We start from the raw sequence: 17,981 nt of genomic DNA, 5'->3' as shown, positions 1-17,981 counted from the left end.
TTAACAAAGAAAATAGTTACGCTTCTCAGCTGGTATTTTCTCCCACTTTGCAGTTTGCTCAAGCTCTTGACCGTTTCGAGGGTTCTTTTCCCCAATGGCAGATTCCAGCTCACCCCAAAGACTTACAACCGGACTGAGGTCAGGACTCGTTGCTGGCCATTTTTGAACGGTCCATTTTTCTTTCTCCACCCTTCTTGCGTGCGTTTGGATGTGTGCTTTGGGTCTTTGTCTTGCTGGAGGACCCATGATCTTCGACTCAAGCCAAGGTTTCTCCATTGGGTAGGAGATTTCGCTCGAAAATCTCTTGAGAATTCTTTGATTTAACGATTCCTGTGATACGATCAAGGCCTCCAGTACCTAACGCAGCAAAGCAGCCCCACAGCATTATGGATCCTCCACCATGCTTAACCGTTGGTAGGGTGTTCTTTTCCTTGGAGGTGTCATTTCGCCATCTGTAAACAAAATGTTGGCGTGCTTTGCCTAAAAGCTGCATTTTTGTTTCATCTGTCCACCGAACATTTTCCTAGAAGTATTGTGGTTTGCCCAGATAGTCTTTGGCAAAGACCCGTCATTCATTTTTATGTCTTTTCCTTAGGACTGCTTCTTTGGCCTTGGTCCATAAAGCCCTGTTTGGTTTAGTGTGTGGCGTACGGGACTTGTTGACACCATCACCCTAGAGTTAGACTGTTCCGTCGGCCTTCAGGTCATTGGACGTGTCGTATTTTTTCCCACCATTTGCACCAACCTTCAAAGACTTCTCCCTTTAATTTTTCTCTTCCCTCCACGTCCAGGGAAGTTCTTGACAGTTCCATGCTTGGCAAACGTCTTTCTTTGAAACAGGGATACCAAGGTCTTTGGAGATGGCCTTATACCCCTTGGAGGTCTTGTGTTTCCTAATAATAGCCCTTCTGGTGTCCTCAGACAGCTCCTTTGTCCTGACCATTTTGAAGAAGGAACTGGTGGCTTGTTCAAGCACGGAATTTAATTGGGTAATTCATGTCACATGGGCACAGACAATTTATCGCAGGTGATTCTCATTTGTGATTTACCACAGGTGAGTAAAAATGTGTTTGCCTACTTGTTAATAGCAAAGGGTGCCGATATCAGTGACACAGCAAGATATATTCCACATTATGTACTTAAACTTCATGTACATGACTGCAAAACATAAGAAAATAATGTATGTGCTGACTCATCACTCCATCTGTTACTGTCTTTCCTAGGCTCTTGCCATGGGGATGATGACAGAGTATTATCACTACATCTTCACGACATTGGTAGGTACAGAAGAAGTCATTTTGTCCTCAGGTCTGACTCAGGGTTCCATATTCCCAGGAAGATTTGTTGTTTGCCTCAAAATGAGATGCTAGTACTCTTCAATCTTCTTTTTCTCAGTGATTCATTTTAGATTTATTAACTTTTCTGCATTTTCGAGACTTGTTGTCCTTTTATTCTTAAAGAAATTCCTCTCTTTCCTAACTTAGTGTTGTTTGTTCTTCTTTTCCTTTTGATCTGTATCCTTGTTCTCTCTTTCCTCTGACTGCTTTGGATGTTTTTATAGCGTGTAATATTTTCACGGCCATCAACCACAACACTGCATTGAAATGTCTGTAACCCATGAAGCCTTTTGGTAAATGCTACATACACGATCCTTTGTATAAAGGAGATCATGTATGTAGCATACCGGCAGCAGCCTTCACTACAATTAAAGCCACTGGCTGTCGTTACCAGCATGGTCTCACTGAGGGATTGGGCGAGATCTCGCGAGATGTCTCGTCTCGTGGGACTTGTGTTTTAAACTCATGTTCATAAGTGTGATTCTTGGATTGTTTTGTTTAATGGCTTCATCTTGCAGGATCTGTTTGCTCTCGACGTGGAGCCTTACCGATACAGTGGCGTGAACATGACGGGCTTCAGGATCCTGAACACAGAGAGCAGCCAGGTGACCTCCATCGTTGAGAAGTGGTCCATGGAGAGACTTCAGGCGCCACCCAAACCTGACTCTGGTTTACTGGACGGCTTCATGACAGTGAGTCTCGTGGGAGAAACCCGTGTATGAATGCATCCTTTCATTTTTGCAGTTGCAGCAACATTTAATCTCCTGAACTGCATTTACAGTTTGCCAGTTCACATTCATTTGCTCCTTTTATCCTGTGAGTCAAACGTTTTGAGGTGAGGAAATCCGCCAGGTCAGTTTCACAACAGATTTATATTGTTTCCTTTCTAATATGTTGAATGAGAACAGCGCATGGCTGCGCTCTAGCTGTGTGCCGTTGTCACCCATGAACCCACTGACAGAACAGACTGGCATGATGAGAATCATCACGTTTATCCTCAGGGGCGTTGCTGGAGCCGATCCCAGCTGACTACGGGCGCTAGGCGGGGGGGACACACACCCTGAACGAGTCGTCTGTGTGTTGGAGGGCCGCACATACAATAAACATCCACTCACACCTTCAGACAGTTTGGGGTGATACATTTACCGCCATTGCGTGTTTTTGGAGGTGGGAGGACGACTACTACTAAACAGAAGCAGTGTGGCTGTCCTCTCCCGTGCAGAATAGAAGGAGCTTCTCTGGCTGATCTGAGGTCTGTGAGAAGAAGAAGAATCTGTGTTGTTGTCATTGTCATGCAGCACATAGTACACACAAACAAAAGGACATTTCCTTTACACCCTACAATGGAATGGCTTCATTTGGATAAAAACTGGTGATTTTTTTTTTGTGACATTCGTTGCTACAGATGTACTAAAATACTTATTAAAGAATACCATTGATCACAGGCACTGAATTCCAGGAGCTGGATCTGTTCACACATCTGCTGCCATCCTTACCTGGTAGTCACCAACCTGTGTTGATGATAATGAATATATTTATTAGATAGAATGTTAGAGTACAAGTACAGTCACACAGTAGCATGTATTACAGTACAAGTACAGTCAAACAATAGCATGTATTACAGTACAAGTACAGTCAAACATCCTGTCTAAGAGGAGCATTTCTAAAAAGCCCTTTCGGTCTTGTTTCCGTTGAAAGTCCTTCGTACATAAATCAGACATTTAACAATACAAATAAAAATAAAACCAATATTAAATTACTCAATTGATGCAGAATAACATTAGAAAACTAAAAATAATTTTACACCACAGATGCAGACTAACAATAAATTTAAAATAAATCACACCACAGAAGCAAAATGACAATGAATGACAATAAATGACATAAATTACATAAATTACCAGGACATTTAGTGTGTTGCCAGCTGGGTGGCGCTGTGAGACACTGCAGCTCTGGTGCAGCTGTCGGTCACGCGCTGCAGCAGCGTTTGAAGGTTGTGCGTGTGCTCGATGAGTTACAGTAAATTCATGTTTGACAGATGCTGGCCATGTCAGTTATCTCTCAACGGTGACGTAGGGGGGGGTGCATGTACCAAAATCTTTGGGCCTTTTCTCGGACGTTGCTACTTCCGGGTCGAGGTGTTCCATCCACAGGAAGTCGCTGGGAAGACGAGTGCTGTGAGTCATGAGCCCCGTGGTCGCCAACATCGCCGTGAAGCCTCTCTGATCGGAGCACACTGACTGCACTAACCGTTCCTCCGCACGAATTTCACAGCAATCTCATCTGGGAAGCCCCGCCCCCCCAAATAAAAGTTCAATCACAAGACATGAGGCAAGGGAAGGAAAGCAGAGTAATTAGCTGAAAATGAGAGTGAGTGGCTGAAAGGAAGTCCATGTGTTTGACTCCCGGAGCAACAGTTCGTAAACACGGGGCCGATGCCGGCCTGATCCCGGTTGGAAAGCACTGCAGGCTGCTGATTGGAACCGGTGTCTTACCTCTGGGGGACACGATCCTGTTCTTCTGTTGAAAGAGCCAGATCTTGCCGAGTCATGCTTCTGGATTGATATTGTGTGAGTGAGTGTGACTCCCTTTAAATCCCTTTTGTTGGATTTGTGACTCAATCAATACTGTTTACCACTCGAGGCGTGGAATGGACTGTGTGCCGAATCACTGTACCTTTTATGACCAGGAAACGCCGGCGGGCCTGCAGAACTCCTGCCTGGCCTTGAGAAGCAGCTGCCACGTCGAGTTAATCATCATCTCTTCTAGTCTCTCCTCAGTCAAGTGAAGAGAGCTGCTGGTTATTTTTGGATCGGTGACAGGTGCAGGTGTATGTGTGTGGGGAGTGCACGTGACCCTGCCCATTAGCGAATTAACAGCACATGATTCTGAAGGTGGACTGATGAATTTGACAGCAGCTAATGCATATTGATGTGGACAGAGGTTCTAATTAATGGCTTTTCTGACAAGAGGGACGCTGTCCTGCAGCATCTGTTTGAGACAGAAATGAGGGACGCTGTCCTGCAGCATCTGTTTGAGACAGAAATGAGGGACGCTGTCCTGCAGCATCTGTTTGAGACAGGAATGAGGGACGCTGTCCTGCAGCATCTGTTTGAGACAGGAATGAGGGACGCTGTCCTGCAGCATCTGTTTGAGACAGAAACGAGGGACGCTGTCCTGCAGCATCTGTTTGAGACAGGAATGAGGGACGCTGTCCTGCAGCATCTGTTTGAGACAGAAACGAGGGACGCTGTCCTGCAGCATCTGTTTGAGACAGAAATGAGGGACGCTGTCCTGCAGCACCTGTTTGCTATTTTGACAAAAACCTTTACAGATATTTCATATAAGTGTCTGGGAACTGCAATACCTTGTGGGAAAAAAAGGATAATATGTGATCTTTAAGTTCTCTGGATTTGAGCTTTGCAATTTTGCAGTGTGAGGATCTCGTTCTCCGCAGCAGAGCCATTGGGCTTGAATGCTGATAGTAGTCTGGATACAATGCATTACTATCTCGCTTTTAAAAGTGTGCACTGAACCGCTCACATTGATGATGTGTTAATCCTTATTCTGAGGAGGGCAGTGAGATCTGTCAAACATGATGAATTCTGAAGCCCCTTCTCGCCAGCTAGCCGTTAGAAAGCGTCAGAGAATGGCATCCTAACTCATCCTCTGGCTTCTGTGTGCAGCATCAGGCCTGTGTGTTCTGCACACATCTCCTCCAAGTAAGCAAATCATGTCCTTCTCTCTTGACTCCTGCTCTTAGCAGAAAATAAAATGTTCTCTGAAAAATGTTTCACTTCAGCCATATTTATTCTTCCCACAATGCATGCTCGTGATTTATACAATGAAATAAGGAATCTGGGAAAGATTAGCTATGCTGAATATATATTCACCTCAGTTTCCTTCTTCAGCTGTTCCTTGCCTTCATCTTCCATCAGTGACGTGCGGTGAGGTTCATGTCTGGTGAGGCAGTCAGATTTACAAATAAATGAACCTACAGCTTGTTCATCATTTGATTGGCAACATTTAACGTGTTTTGTTTAAAAATTCGTACTAGAATGTTTTGCATATTGTCACAAACCTGGCTCATCAGTTTATGACAAAAAGGGGAGACCACACATAATCTGCGTATTTACAAGAGATTTAATAAAATTATTCAACTCTGCGTATCAGTGTGTGCAGCGTTGAATGTGTGTGGATGCGTGTGTTGATCAGTTAAAGTTTAACTGATGTTTAACTGTTAAACACATGTTCTGAGACGGGTCTGCGTGTGGATGAGGGTGTGTGTGTGTGTGTCCCTGTCTGTCCGCTGGGACAGGGACACGCTGCTCCCCAACACGGAGCGAGTGAGTGGGTGAGAGAGAGAGAGAGAAAGAGAGAGAGAGAGAGAGAGAGAGCGCAGACCGACAGATATACAAGCCATATCGGAGGAAAAGCTGGGCTTCATTTGACAGCTTATGTTCTCCAGAACGTTACAGAACACTCGTTCACATCTAATGGACTCTGTCAGGCCCAGTCCGCCGCGGTTCTGCTCGAATCGGTCCCGCAATTTGACCATGAATACACGCGGTCGCTGCTCGTGTTTGGAGGCTTCTCGGTAAATTCTTCATGTCGCAATATCCCATCCGAGTCCAGACATCGTCAGAAGTTGAGAAAAGAAGGCAGGAAAAGCAGAAAACACGGGTTCTTGCTTGACGTCCAGACATCCAGACAGCCAGCGCTTCCGTGTTTACAAGCCCGTCTCCAACGAGCGGATCAGCTGATGAGTGCGCTGAATCACTCACGGGTCTCCTATGGGCTGGAGGCTGTATTACATGCGGCCTCATTCTGCAGTATTTTAATGCCGCTGAGCACAAGAACACGTGACGCACTAATTGTATTATTTAAAATAAAAAAATCATAAAGTATATAATGTAATATCACTGATGTTATATTATATCTTATATGATTTTTATATTATTTTTAATAATACAAATACATGATTTTTATATGATTTTATATGATGACAGGTGAGGCTGTGCCTCACCTGCCTCCCCTGACTGCACGTCACTGTCTTCCATTCCCTAGTATCCCTGTGTAACGGTACCGTGGGATAATTGCCAGCGAGCCACCGCTTGAAAGGCAAGACATTTGTTGTATTCTTAAATATAGTGCATTCGTGGCTGCAACAAATGCTTCTTTAACAACTTTTCTGCCCTTCAATGATTTCTTGTGTTTAGCACATGTAGAAAAATAACTGATAACCATTGTACTTTATCTTCACAATCAGACCGTGATCTCCTTGTTGATCTCCGACGCATTGACGCATCGACGGACCAGTTTAATATACATATTACTATTGCCCAAGTGTCTGTTTCTTTTACCCGGAATATGTTTCTTCACCGCATTCCTTTCTCCATCCTTCAATTAGGCAGTGGAGAATGGCTGCCCTGAGTCAAAGACGTTCACTGTACAACAAGTGACCTTACAAGCTCCATGCTCTCATTACCATAATGCCTCTCCTTGTTAATTGCTTAAGCTTCTGTCTGATTCATTGTGTGTCCTGCAGAATTGAAATAGGTATATAATTTTTTTTTTTTTTGCATGACTCATTTCTGAGTTTATCTCTGTCATAAATTGGGAGACAGAGACATTAATTCCTACCTTCATCCAAGCAAAGTAGGTGACCTCCAGGTTATCAAAGACATCTCTTTATTTGTTGCAGCTCCAAAACCGAAGTTGGTATTTAGAGTCACAGCATCAGTGTTGGCTCGTCCCATATCACCATAAATGTGGTCCACCTATGGTCACATTTAAATCGGTCCGTGTTGGAAAGCTATTTCCCCTTGACAGGTATCATTTAGGGTCATATCCAAACGGAGTTATGAAAATGTCACACAGACATCACACTATTTCCAGGTTTCGTATTATCTGAGCATCGCCCAAACAGTGATATGGGGGAACTGGGAAAGGAGAGTCTGAGTCATATGAGGAATATGGCAACAACAGGCAAAAAGCCCTTGTAATCATTGACCGCTTCAGGCCACAGGTTCCTCCGGCAAGCGGTGATCGTTTTAGCTCTCATCAAGACTTTCTCTATTTATCTATCTTTTAATGCTAAAATTCTTTTATTAATGCTCTTTAGTTAGTAAATGGACTGCACTTATATAGTGCTGTGTACTCCAGTTTGTTGAAAATCAGTGTTGCTTCCTGTCTTTGCTCATGAAAGGCAGAGATAATAGCTAGGCCAGTTTGGCGAGAGAGCCTTCATTTACACGTGTTTCTATAATCTTTGGATCCATCACAATAAATGGAGTGATAAGATTCTTTCAGGCTGCAGGGTTCCTTGTATTATGAGCCGTGCTAAGTGGATTAGATAACTCCTAGTGGTGGGGAGGCTGAAGGACAGCTGGTGTTGGGGAGAGCTTGTGAATATTGAGAGAACTAAAAAATATGTATCTTTTGTTCAGTTCTGAAGTTTCGACCACTCCTGGAGAGTGTTGGAAGCTGCTTGGTTGCTGTACTACGCTTACCCACATGCAGCATGGGTATGCAGCATGAAAAAAAGCATTTGTTGTATTCTCCAAATCCCATGCCTGGTTCTGCAGTCCTGCTTGCACTGTTCCGATGCTGCCGGGAGAAATCCGGCTGAGAAAGTTTGCAAGCTCACAAAGTAGTGCTCGGAGGGTCCTTACAGCAGATTCCTTTCTCTGCTCATTATCTGCTTGCTGGCAAAAACTCATCAGATTCACTTGAGTGTAAAGACTATTAGTCCTCCTGACTGTGTGTCTTAGTCATGGGACAGTGGGTTCTGCTGCTAAAGCAATATGGCAGTACTGCGTTCGCAGTCATGTCTGCACTCCACTGGAAGCCCAGGCATTACCATGCCCGGCACAGCGGGAATGTTTTTACCAAGTAAAGACTTACAACTTTTTAAATACTTAAAACTCATTTGTGTTGTTCTGAGCTAGATCAAATACAATGCCCTGTTTGTTTGTTTGTCTCTCACCGCTTTGTGCAGTGTTCTCTATAGACTTGAATACTCTTCAACTTGGAACTGACACAGATCCTGGTTTGGAGCCTGACATTGTGTGACATTAGTTTCCACTAGTGTGCTCTAGACACATCGATTAAAAAGACTGTCTGTTAAAGCGTGCATCTGTTCACAGATCTGGGATCAGATGAAGTGGTTGCTCTTAAACCCGATAAATAGACTGCTGATCATCAGTTCAGTAACAGCCAGTTGGTGCAGCATTATGCCATCGCATCATCTAGTTTGAAGAAACCCCGTATCGGTCACGTTGCTGTTGTCACTGAATACAACGTTCCCTTAACACAGTTCATGAACTGATGGTTTCATCCTCAGATAAATTTGCTGCCGTAGGGTGGCAGTAGCTCAGTCTGACGGAGACAGTAACTCCGTCTGTGGGGGACATAGGTTGGGGACAGGAGGGTGGCCGGTCCAAGACCGCAGAATGGAGTGTGGACATGCAGAGCAACGCCATGTGGCTCCCCGTCCCTTCACCAGCTCTCCACATTGCATGTTTATATGTCGGCCCTTAGTGTGTGTTGGAAACAGGCTTATACGTGTGTGTGGGTAAACCAAAATTGAGTGTGAAGACAAAAGAGAATTTGACTCCTGAGTAGCTAAAGACGTTCACACAGTTACTGTCTAGTTGTGTGTTGCTAATATTGATAAAATGCTAAGCTAACATCATGGAAAGCGTGACTGTGAACCTGAAAGGCTGGCAGTAAGGCTCTGGAGTGGGAACAACCCGAGGGCAACGATGAAGAGCGAATGGAATGGAAGGAGAATGAAAGCGGCGAGAGAGGAGGAATAAAATGTGAAGAAGACAGGTGACAAATGTGTGTGTGTGTGTGTGTGGGGGGGGGGGGGTGTTGAAATGTGCACACTTTGGATTGAAGTAAAGCCGGCGAGGACAGCGAGGCAGCAGAGAACAGAACAGCCGGCCGCGGCAGAGAGGGAACAGCGGCGACATTAAATCTGTGGCTGAGAACAGATGATTTCCTATTTAACACTCCATTGACTTCCCTGTTATCCTGAGTTCTGCCTGCTGATGGGATGGTGCCACAGCCACAACAACAGCCCCTGAAACCATCACCCCCTCCTGCACCAATCACGACTCCACTGTGCACGTTTCCATGATGATATACAGTCGGCAGGATGCGAGCTCGGCTTGGAAATGGAGTTTGGAGCTGGGGGTGGACGCTGTCCAAACAGTGTCACTTTGCCGCCGATGTCTCTCTCTGTGCCGCAGCAGTCATGGACCACAAAGAGCTCCACGGGAGGCATTGTCAACAGCTCTTTCTTTTTTATCTTTTTTCTGGTAGCGGGGTTATCAAGGAAGTTTGAACTCGGTGTCTCAAACAGCACGTTTTCTTTTTCTTTGACACATTCTTGATTGAAGTGATGCTCCAGGAGTCGCTGGTGTGGCTTCCACTGGTCCTGTCCCAGGTCATCGGAGCGAGCGATGACAGCATTTTGCAGATGTCATTGAAACAGCATGCATCTGGTTCAATCTCCGTGTCTGAGAATGTGTTTCACCTTTGACCTCCTGCAGCCACACTGCAGTCAGTGTCTGTCTGCCATATCTCTGCATTGATTTTCACTGATTTATGTAAATGTTATCAGATGAAACTTTGACAAACCCTTTCCTCCAGGCTCATCTCTTCCAGGAACGTTCACTTTTTGTCTCTCGAGTAAATGTTCAGATTAGCATCTGATCAGCAGCTGTGGTAATCTGCTGGAGTACAAAGAGCCAGGACAAAAGGAAGGAATCCATTAGGGTAAACAAGTCTATGTGCGAGTGAGAGATCCACTGAAGCATTCCTCTTATCCATCGACTTTACATTCACAGCTGGATCATCATCTGATAGTTTTGCTGCAGCTGCTCCTTTTACTGTTTAAAGGCATTCTTTTATTCCTCTCCATTATTTTTACTCCTACTGTACATTTTGAATGCTGGATGTCTGTTTCATAACTAACTCAGATTTTTATTCATAATTTGGTAGTGAAACATGCACATAAAGAGAAACTGCACATCTTATCCTCGGTCGAATCGCAAACGTTGCACACTTCATCATTTGAAATCAAAATAGAATGAATTACTTCAGAATATTATTAGTACTGTATGTATTCCCTCTCTTATGATCTTGTGGTGAAGCAGATGTGATCAGACTGGAAATTGAAACCTGCAGTGATAAACTGTAGATTAAACAGGTCTTGCTGTTACAATGACTTATTCTGGGATGTCTTCCGTACTCGTCTTGCTCAGATGGCCCAAATTCTCTACAATCGGCGAGTTAATTCTGCATTTTGAACCTGTATGCTCTACATGCTCTGAATGCTCTGTAGGTTCATAAGTTTTTTGTTGTCTTTGTGGTTTGTATGTTCTTTAGTAGGGCGACTGTAAAAAACAGCGAGGCAACAGCACTTACTGCTGCATCATTCTTATTAGTATTATTATTAGTAGTAGTAGTTAGCGCTGCCACCTCACAGCAAGAAGGTTCTGGGTTAAAATCCTATCTGTGAGGAGTTTGAAATGCTTCAGAAGTCAAAAAGATTTTCAGAGTGGAGCTGAGATGAACCGAAGACATTCGATCGAAGGCGGAGTCTATCCGAGTAGGTTCAGTCTGAGACTGCCGTACTTTCAGAGGGGTCGCCACAGCAAATCCACCTTCTCCACTTCACCCTGTCCTTTGCATCGTCCTCCCCAATGCCAGCCACTCCCATGTCCTCCCTCACTACGTCCATGTATCTTCTCCCTCTTATTCGTCTCTGTATTCGACCCACAGTAATCCAGTTTCCAACACCGCTGCTGGCGGTCGTTGTTAACCCGGGGCTCGACCGATCCGGTGTGACTTCTATATTTACGTTGAGTTGCATGTTCAATTTTTGCCAGATGCCGTAAAAATGACGCAACTTTCTGCATTTTTCCGGGCTTGAAACTGGCAATGCTACGTTAGCTCCTGCTAGCCGCACTACCGGTGCTACCCATGAGGCTGCATTAATAGAAGGAAATCCTCTCCAAAAATGAAAATAATGTATGGCGAAATCAACGATTTTGACATTTCTTAAGGAAACTGAGCTCAAGAGAAAGTGAAGGGGAAAACCCCAGAAGGACAGTTGCCCAATCATTTTCCCTCCTTGTCATCACACCGCAGCCAAAAACGTATGTAAACGATAGAGAATTGGGTTAAATGTACTTTTATTATGCTTTTGTTTTTTGTATTATTTATACCTTTGTGTTACCTGTTGTTCAGATACACGTAGTTACATAGTAGTTTAACTGTAGGCATGTAAATGCGCATTTATCTGGTGCGTAGGAACAGATTAATCTAGTTTCCAATATTTCTTCTGGGAAGTATAGCTTCAGATCGGAACAGTATTACTGAACGAATTATGTTCGACAAGCGATGTTCCACTGTCGTAGTAATTTGGTCGTAGTGCAGTAAGTGTAGACAGATGTTGATGTCAGACAGATTTGGGTTCAGCTTTCTTTCCCAGCCTCTAACTATTGATGTTTGTCGTTCAGCAAACACAAATGGTTTGCCGTGTGTCGCAATACAAAAACCCAAAGCCAGTCCTCCAGTGTGTGTTAATGGCTGGCCGTCATCCTGCTGCTCTCGTTTGCAGCCAGCACTCATTTCCTGGTGTCATTTTAGCAGCATGTTCATTGATGGGATATGAAGAGACACATATTGCCATTACAAAGGAAAGCCAGCCATAGTAATCATTCACTATTACACAGTCAATTTCCTCTCCTATTAAGGTACATTATTGCTACACAGTTCTGCAGTCTAATCGCCGAGGCGCTGACATTCTCCCCCCATTTCTCTATTGTACATTCCTGTGCCATGTTTTGTAAAGGTACTTTTTCCTCCCTGCTGTAATTTCTTTTAATTTAACAAAGCTTTTAGATGTGCTTTTAAAGAGGAGCGGCCACTGGAGTCAAATGTTGCAGGGAAAGTGGTTGCCTGGGAAGGACTGTGGAGAAAACATTTGCTCTGTGAAGAGGAAGCTCATGAAGCCCATCTGGAAACGTAGCCGCGGGCGGCGCTGCGGAAGCGAAGCAGAGCCTGTCGGCAGTCGTCCCTGCTGTCGTCTCACAGGCGGCTCCTTTATTGCTGAAAGGTTTTATGTTCGCTTCGTAAGTAGATGTCGTGTAAAGGCTTTGCCTAGATGGACATATTAAAAACAAAACAAGTAGAACTCACTATTAGGAGTAAGTCTTCGTTGTACAGCATCACGCTTGTACCCTGAGTTCCACTTTAGGAGAATCCGTCCTTCTGGGCACTTTGCACCGCTACAAGATACGCATTTTACGATTGATCAAAACTCTCAAGTAGGCATGTTGCGTTACTGTCTGATTGTTGCTGCGTGCTCCGCCCCATTTATTCTAGTTCCATTATTATCATGAATAACTCTTTGTTGCATTAGCTCAGTCGTCTCTCCTTTTGCTAAACATTTAATTTAAGAACCATTTCACATATCTAGTAGTTAGCTTAGTGCTAAGCCATGGTGTTTCCCTATTCCTCGCAGGCTGCTTTATCTTGCTCAGTGTGTCAGACGTTTAGCTATTTAGCTAGATAGCTCTGCATTGTTTAGCGATAATGCTACGTGCTATGAATAAAGTGTTTTTGCTGCACTACAGGCACAAATTTGATTCTTGGCTCTGAACCATGGAAGTAACTCATCAGCTGCAGGAGCTAGCCAGGAGCTGTTAGCTGGGGGAACCAACCATTTATGCGCAGACACGTAAATGGTTGACGACCACAACGGAACTGTAAGGGGGACATGTCCGTCTGCTAACTGCTAACCTTTCCTTTCACGGCTTCGTTTATCATTTGCCTAGGTATTTTCTGATTCCCTCCTTTATTTTTTATTTTCCAATATTTACAGATTTCCCTGTACGAATTTCCACAGTATTGATCAAAAGTCAGATTTTCTCGTAGGAAAATACAGCGAAACCTTATTCGTTGACAGGACATGTTTAGCCGCAAGTCTTTGCTTGATTTACCGATAACCAACCAAGAGACTATCAATATGAACCCAATCAATGAGCCTGTTTGCCTGTTATTTAGCATTGTTTTGTTGCTCCTGTCCCAGGACAGATTTCCTCTGGACTGCTTCCTTTATTTTGACGCGGAGTTGAAATGTATCCCATTCCCTTGTTTCTGATCTCATCAGTACATTTTAAAGCTCAGAAACGTCTTCACAAACGCGCCTCTTTAGTCGGCCATTCTTCCCCTCATGTTAAACTGTAAGGCCAAACATGAGCCACAGAGACATGGTTTCACCAGGACCTGGGATGTCCCTGGACAGGAAGCACTCCAACATGTAGTAAAAGCCCCCGGGACACTGAGGTTCAGTAAGAACATCTCACCTGCCCCCGAGCTTTACACATCTTTATTCAGAGGGAACTTTAGCGCTGCTAGAATGGCCTGTTTGCCCAAACTGAGTAAAGTAGTCACCGTATGTGAGACTGTCCGCTGAGCAGACAGCATCAGTTCCTGATATTCGTCTTTGTGCGTCTCTCCAGCCACTCAGGCGTCTAGTAGAAGACAGCCCATCTGTCCCTCCTGCAGTGGCTGACACGTGTCCCTGGGGGGTTTGCTCTTCGTAGTGCTCCTTTGGCCTTTTGTTTGCCGCCGTACACCCAGACCAACGCTCGCATCCTCTCGCATGGAGCGATGACTGTCGAGAGAACGTGCATGGAAACATGTTCATACGCTTCCGCATCATGAGGCGGCGTGAAACAATTGCAGACAACACACTGTTTGCATGGGATGTCCGCTGGTTGCCTGGCAACTGGTCTCGTTAAAGGACTACTTCGCCACCAAACCGCCACCTCCCACCTGCTTTTACCTTGGTTTGTGTTCAGTTTACGCAGTGACCTGTAACACGTCATTAGTGCGCTTTAGATGTGCTACATCTGACTCGTTTATTCGCCCCACACGAGAAAAACATTTCGGATTTTATCAGTCTTCATGCAAAATATGCAATGCAGCATATATATATATATTGCATATATATTATACCCTGCTGAAACAGCGTGTGGGGTTGCAGAATGCTGGATGCAGATGAGAGGGAGCGTGAGAGCATCCAGACGGGCTGGCTGGTGACAGCAGATTTTAATCACACAGGCTGGGAGCAGCAGCAGAGCAACACCCCAGGGCCGAGGCATCACATCACATTAGAACCCAGCCCAAACAGAGGCGCCGAAACGGCCCGGCCTGAAATAACAGATAACCCTGCCAAATAGCATCATCATCCAGCCCACTGTGGTCTTAATCTCCCTGGTTCTCTCGCCCTAATGAAACTAATGGGGGGGATAAGTGGCATGCTCCTTCTTCTCTTCCTCTCGCACGATCACCGTTGTCTCTTTAATGGCTTGGCTCCTGATGTCACTGAGGAGGCTGTTTCCTGCCTGCTTAGTTCCGGTCATGATGAAACTGGAACAGAAGAACACTCAGAGAGCGTATACCTGCACCACAACGCCATTATGGCCACAGGCATAACGAAGGCTGAACTGATGCTGTTATTATTCATGATTATAGAATTATTAGATTCATTGTCTGTACCTTTTTAACCTTCTTCGTTACTCAGCAGCTGAACATTTCACCAGAAAACACCAGTTTTTGACAAAAAAATCTGAGAAAACAATTTATTTTGGTGAAAAGCAGACTTTGACGCTAATATTCTTTGCTTTGGTGACACCTTAGAAAGCAGCGGTAGTTTCATTCTACTGAAGTCCACGATCATCTTGACTGTTCTCTGAAGGCGGTTCAGCTCCAGAAAACTCCAGCCGGTCCGCCTCCCGCCAAGAGGCAGACTCATCACTGTCTGAGATGAGGGCGGTGTCGTCTGCAAACTTAATCAGTATATCGGACTGATGGCTGGAGGTGCAGCAGTTGGTGTACAGGGAGGGGGGGGGAGTACACAGCCCTGGGGGGATCCAGTGCTGATAGTCTGAGTGTCTCCTCTGCGCAGGCGCCAACTAGCTGTCATAGGATGTAACATAAAATAGGCTCACGCCACAGATGGGGGCGATGATGTGGCTCTGCAGCCTCTGACTGGTTGCCCCCCCCCCCCCCTGCCTCCGTGGCCACGTAGACTATATATTCAAAGTTATCCACTTTGAAAACCACAGCGACGTTAAACTCTGTGTCTCCAGGGCTCCGTTGCTGATGGCCAGTAGGCCGTTCCTTTTCAGCCAGGGATGAAGGAGTTCTGAATCGCCCCCCCCCCCGCTCTCAGCCACCCGGTTAAAGCATCGCCACCGTGCTGCTCAGACGGAGTGTTTGGACGCTTATATTGGCTGACACAAGGGAAAAGCAGCTTTTAAAGTGTTTAGCTTTGATTTCATTCAGGAGTGACATAATTGATTTTAATGAGATGATTTTAATGAGGTGTTTATAGAGAGAAGCGCTGGTGTTGCTGAATCATTGGTGTGTGCCGCTGACAGGTACTCGGGAGACGCACACAAACCTCTGCTGCCAGAAGTCCTCCAGCGGCACACCAGCAACTCCTCTTCACTCTGAAGCACAGCTGAGTAAATCTGCCGCTTCTTTTAATTAAGGGAATATTTAATTCATGAAGTCTTTTCTTACCTTCGATGTAGGGGAAACTGAAGTGCTGCAGCTGGTGTGTCTTTTAATCCGTTTAGCCATTTAACAATCCCTGAAAAGACACACGCTGATGAAAAGAGATGGGAGCTAAGAATAGAAGCTCATGTCTAAATCCTCCTGACGTTTGTGTTTGCAGTACCGGCGCTGTGATTGACTGACAGGCTGTCGCGCTGCTGCTGCTGCCGCTGTGAGGTCCCCGGGGGCCCCGGGGGCCCCGGGGGCCCGAGTGGTTCAGAGCAGAAAGAGGTGATGGCACTGTGAACGTCACAAAGCTTCACTTCCTGTCTTCAGCACCATAAGAATGAGTGTGTGCCACGGGCGACGGCCAGCGTCTCATCTGATTGTGGAAATAAAATAGTTTTTTGAAGGCTTATATAAAGGCTGGAGTCACGAGAAACTCAGTGGTGCTGGGAGGACGTCCAGCAGTCTACACATGCTGCTGGGAGGACATGCTGCTGAGAGGACATGCTGCTGAGAGGACATGCTGCTGGAAGGACGTCCAGCAGTCTACACATGCTGCTGGGAGGACATGCTGCTGGAAGGACGTCCAGCAGTCTACACATGCTGCTGGGAGGACATGCTGCTGGAAGGACGTCCAGCAGTCTACACATGCTGCTGGGAGGACGTCCAGCAGTCTACACATGCTGCTGGGAGGACATGCTGCTGAGAGGACATGCTGCTGGAAGGACGTCCAGCAGTCTACACATGCTGCTGGGAGGACGTCCAGCAGTCTACACATGCTGCTGGGAGGACGTCCAGCAGTCTACACATGCTGCTGGGGGGACGTCCAGCAGTCTACACATGCTGCTGGGAGGACGTCCAGCAGTCTACACATGCTGCTGGGAGGACATGCTGCTGGAAGGACGGCCAACAGTCTACACATGCTGCTGGGAGGACATGCTGCTGAGAGGACATGCTGCTGGAAGGACGTCCAGCAGTCACACATGCTACTGGGAGGACGTCCAGCAGTCTACACATGCTGCTGGGAGGACATGCTGCTGAGAGGACGTCCAGCAGTCACACATGCTGCTGGGAGGACATGCTGCTGAGAGGATGTCCTGCAGTCACACATGCTGCTGGGAGGACATGCTGCTGGGAGGACGTCCAGCAGTCTACACATGCTGCTGGGAGGACATGCTGCTGAGAGGACGTCCTGCAGTCACACATGCTGCTGGGAGGACATGCTGCTGGGAGGACGTCCAGCAGTCTACACATGCTGCTGGAAGGACGTCCAACAGTCTACACATGCTGCTGGGGGGACATCTTAGTCACTGTTGTATGTCAGAAGCAAAGGATCATGGTACGTCTGGATCAGAGTCTCACGTTAGCCACGACAGCTCCTTCTAGTTTTCACTAAACGGTAGGTGCTTTTATTTATATTGGTACAAACAAGCAGGACAGGTGGTCCTCATTTAACGACGGGCTTTCCGGAATTTAAAAGTATGTGTTTAGCGACAATGAGTCGGTTTTTTGGCGAGAGCATGTACATATACACAGGTATACGTGTTGTCATGTTCGCTTTATCCGCCCTGCGGGTCACGGGTGCTGCTGGAGCCTATCCCATCTTGCTATGGGCGAGAGGGGGGCGTACACCCCGGACGCGTCACCAGGTCGCGGGGCCACACAGAAACAGACAACTATTCGTGCAAACACTCAGGGAGAACCACCTCGGCACAGATTCGATTAGAACCCAGTACCTCCTTCCTGTGAGGCCACAGCGCTACCCGCTACGCCACCGTACCACCTAAAACATAATCCCACTTGCAAAAAACGCTTTCGTCTCGCTTCACTCCAAGCATTAAGTGGATGTCTATAATTCCGTGGATTTGTCTCTCTATGTCCCTGTCCCATCACTGCTGGTTATTCATACTAGGGACGTCCCCATCAGGTTGTTTTGCCCCCGAGTCTCAGTCATTTGATTTTGAACTGATACCGAGTCCCGATCCGATACTTCTATTAATATATTTAAAAAATAAAGACGAGGGAAATACGGATCATCGCCAGGTTTTTGTC

The 17,981-nt window shown here is 45.9% G+C and overlaps 1 protein-coding gene across 1 annotated transcript in view; it reads left to right on the top strand.

Moving 5' to 3' along the window:
- grik2 (glutamate receptor, ionotropic, kainate 2) overlaps window positions 1-17,981 on the top strand; it is a 91,530-nt gene that overhangs the window by 16,055 nt on the left and 57,494 nt on the right. Inside the window, exons 5-6 of the mRNA XM_068747638.1 lie at window positions 1,224-1,277; window positions 1,856-2,029. Of these exons, the coding sequence (XP_068603739.1) occupies window positions 1,224-1,277; window positions 1,856-2,029 (228 nt within the window). The remainder of the gene's footprint in view (window positions 1-1,223; window positions 1,278-1,855; window positions 2,030-17,981) is intronic.

This window comes from Brachionichthys hirsutus, chromosome 13, assembly GCF_040956055.1.
Source record: "Brachionichthys hirsutus isolate HB-005 chromosome 13, CSIRO-AGI_Bhir_v1, whole genome shotgun sequence".
Classification (NCBI taxonomy): domain Eukaryota; kingdom Metazoa; phylum Chordata; class Actinopteri; order Lophiiformes; family Brachionichthyidae; genus Brachionichthys; species Brachionichthys hirsutus.
The sequence above is the reverse complement of the archived record's forward strand: the minus strand, read 5'-3'. Positions and strand labels throughout refer to the sequence as shown.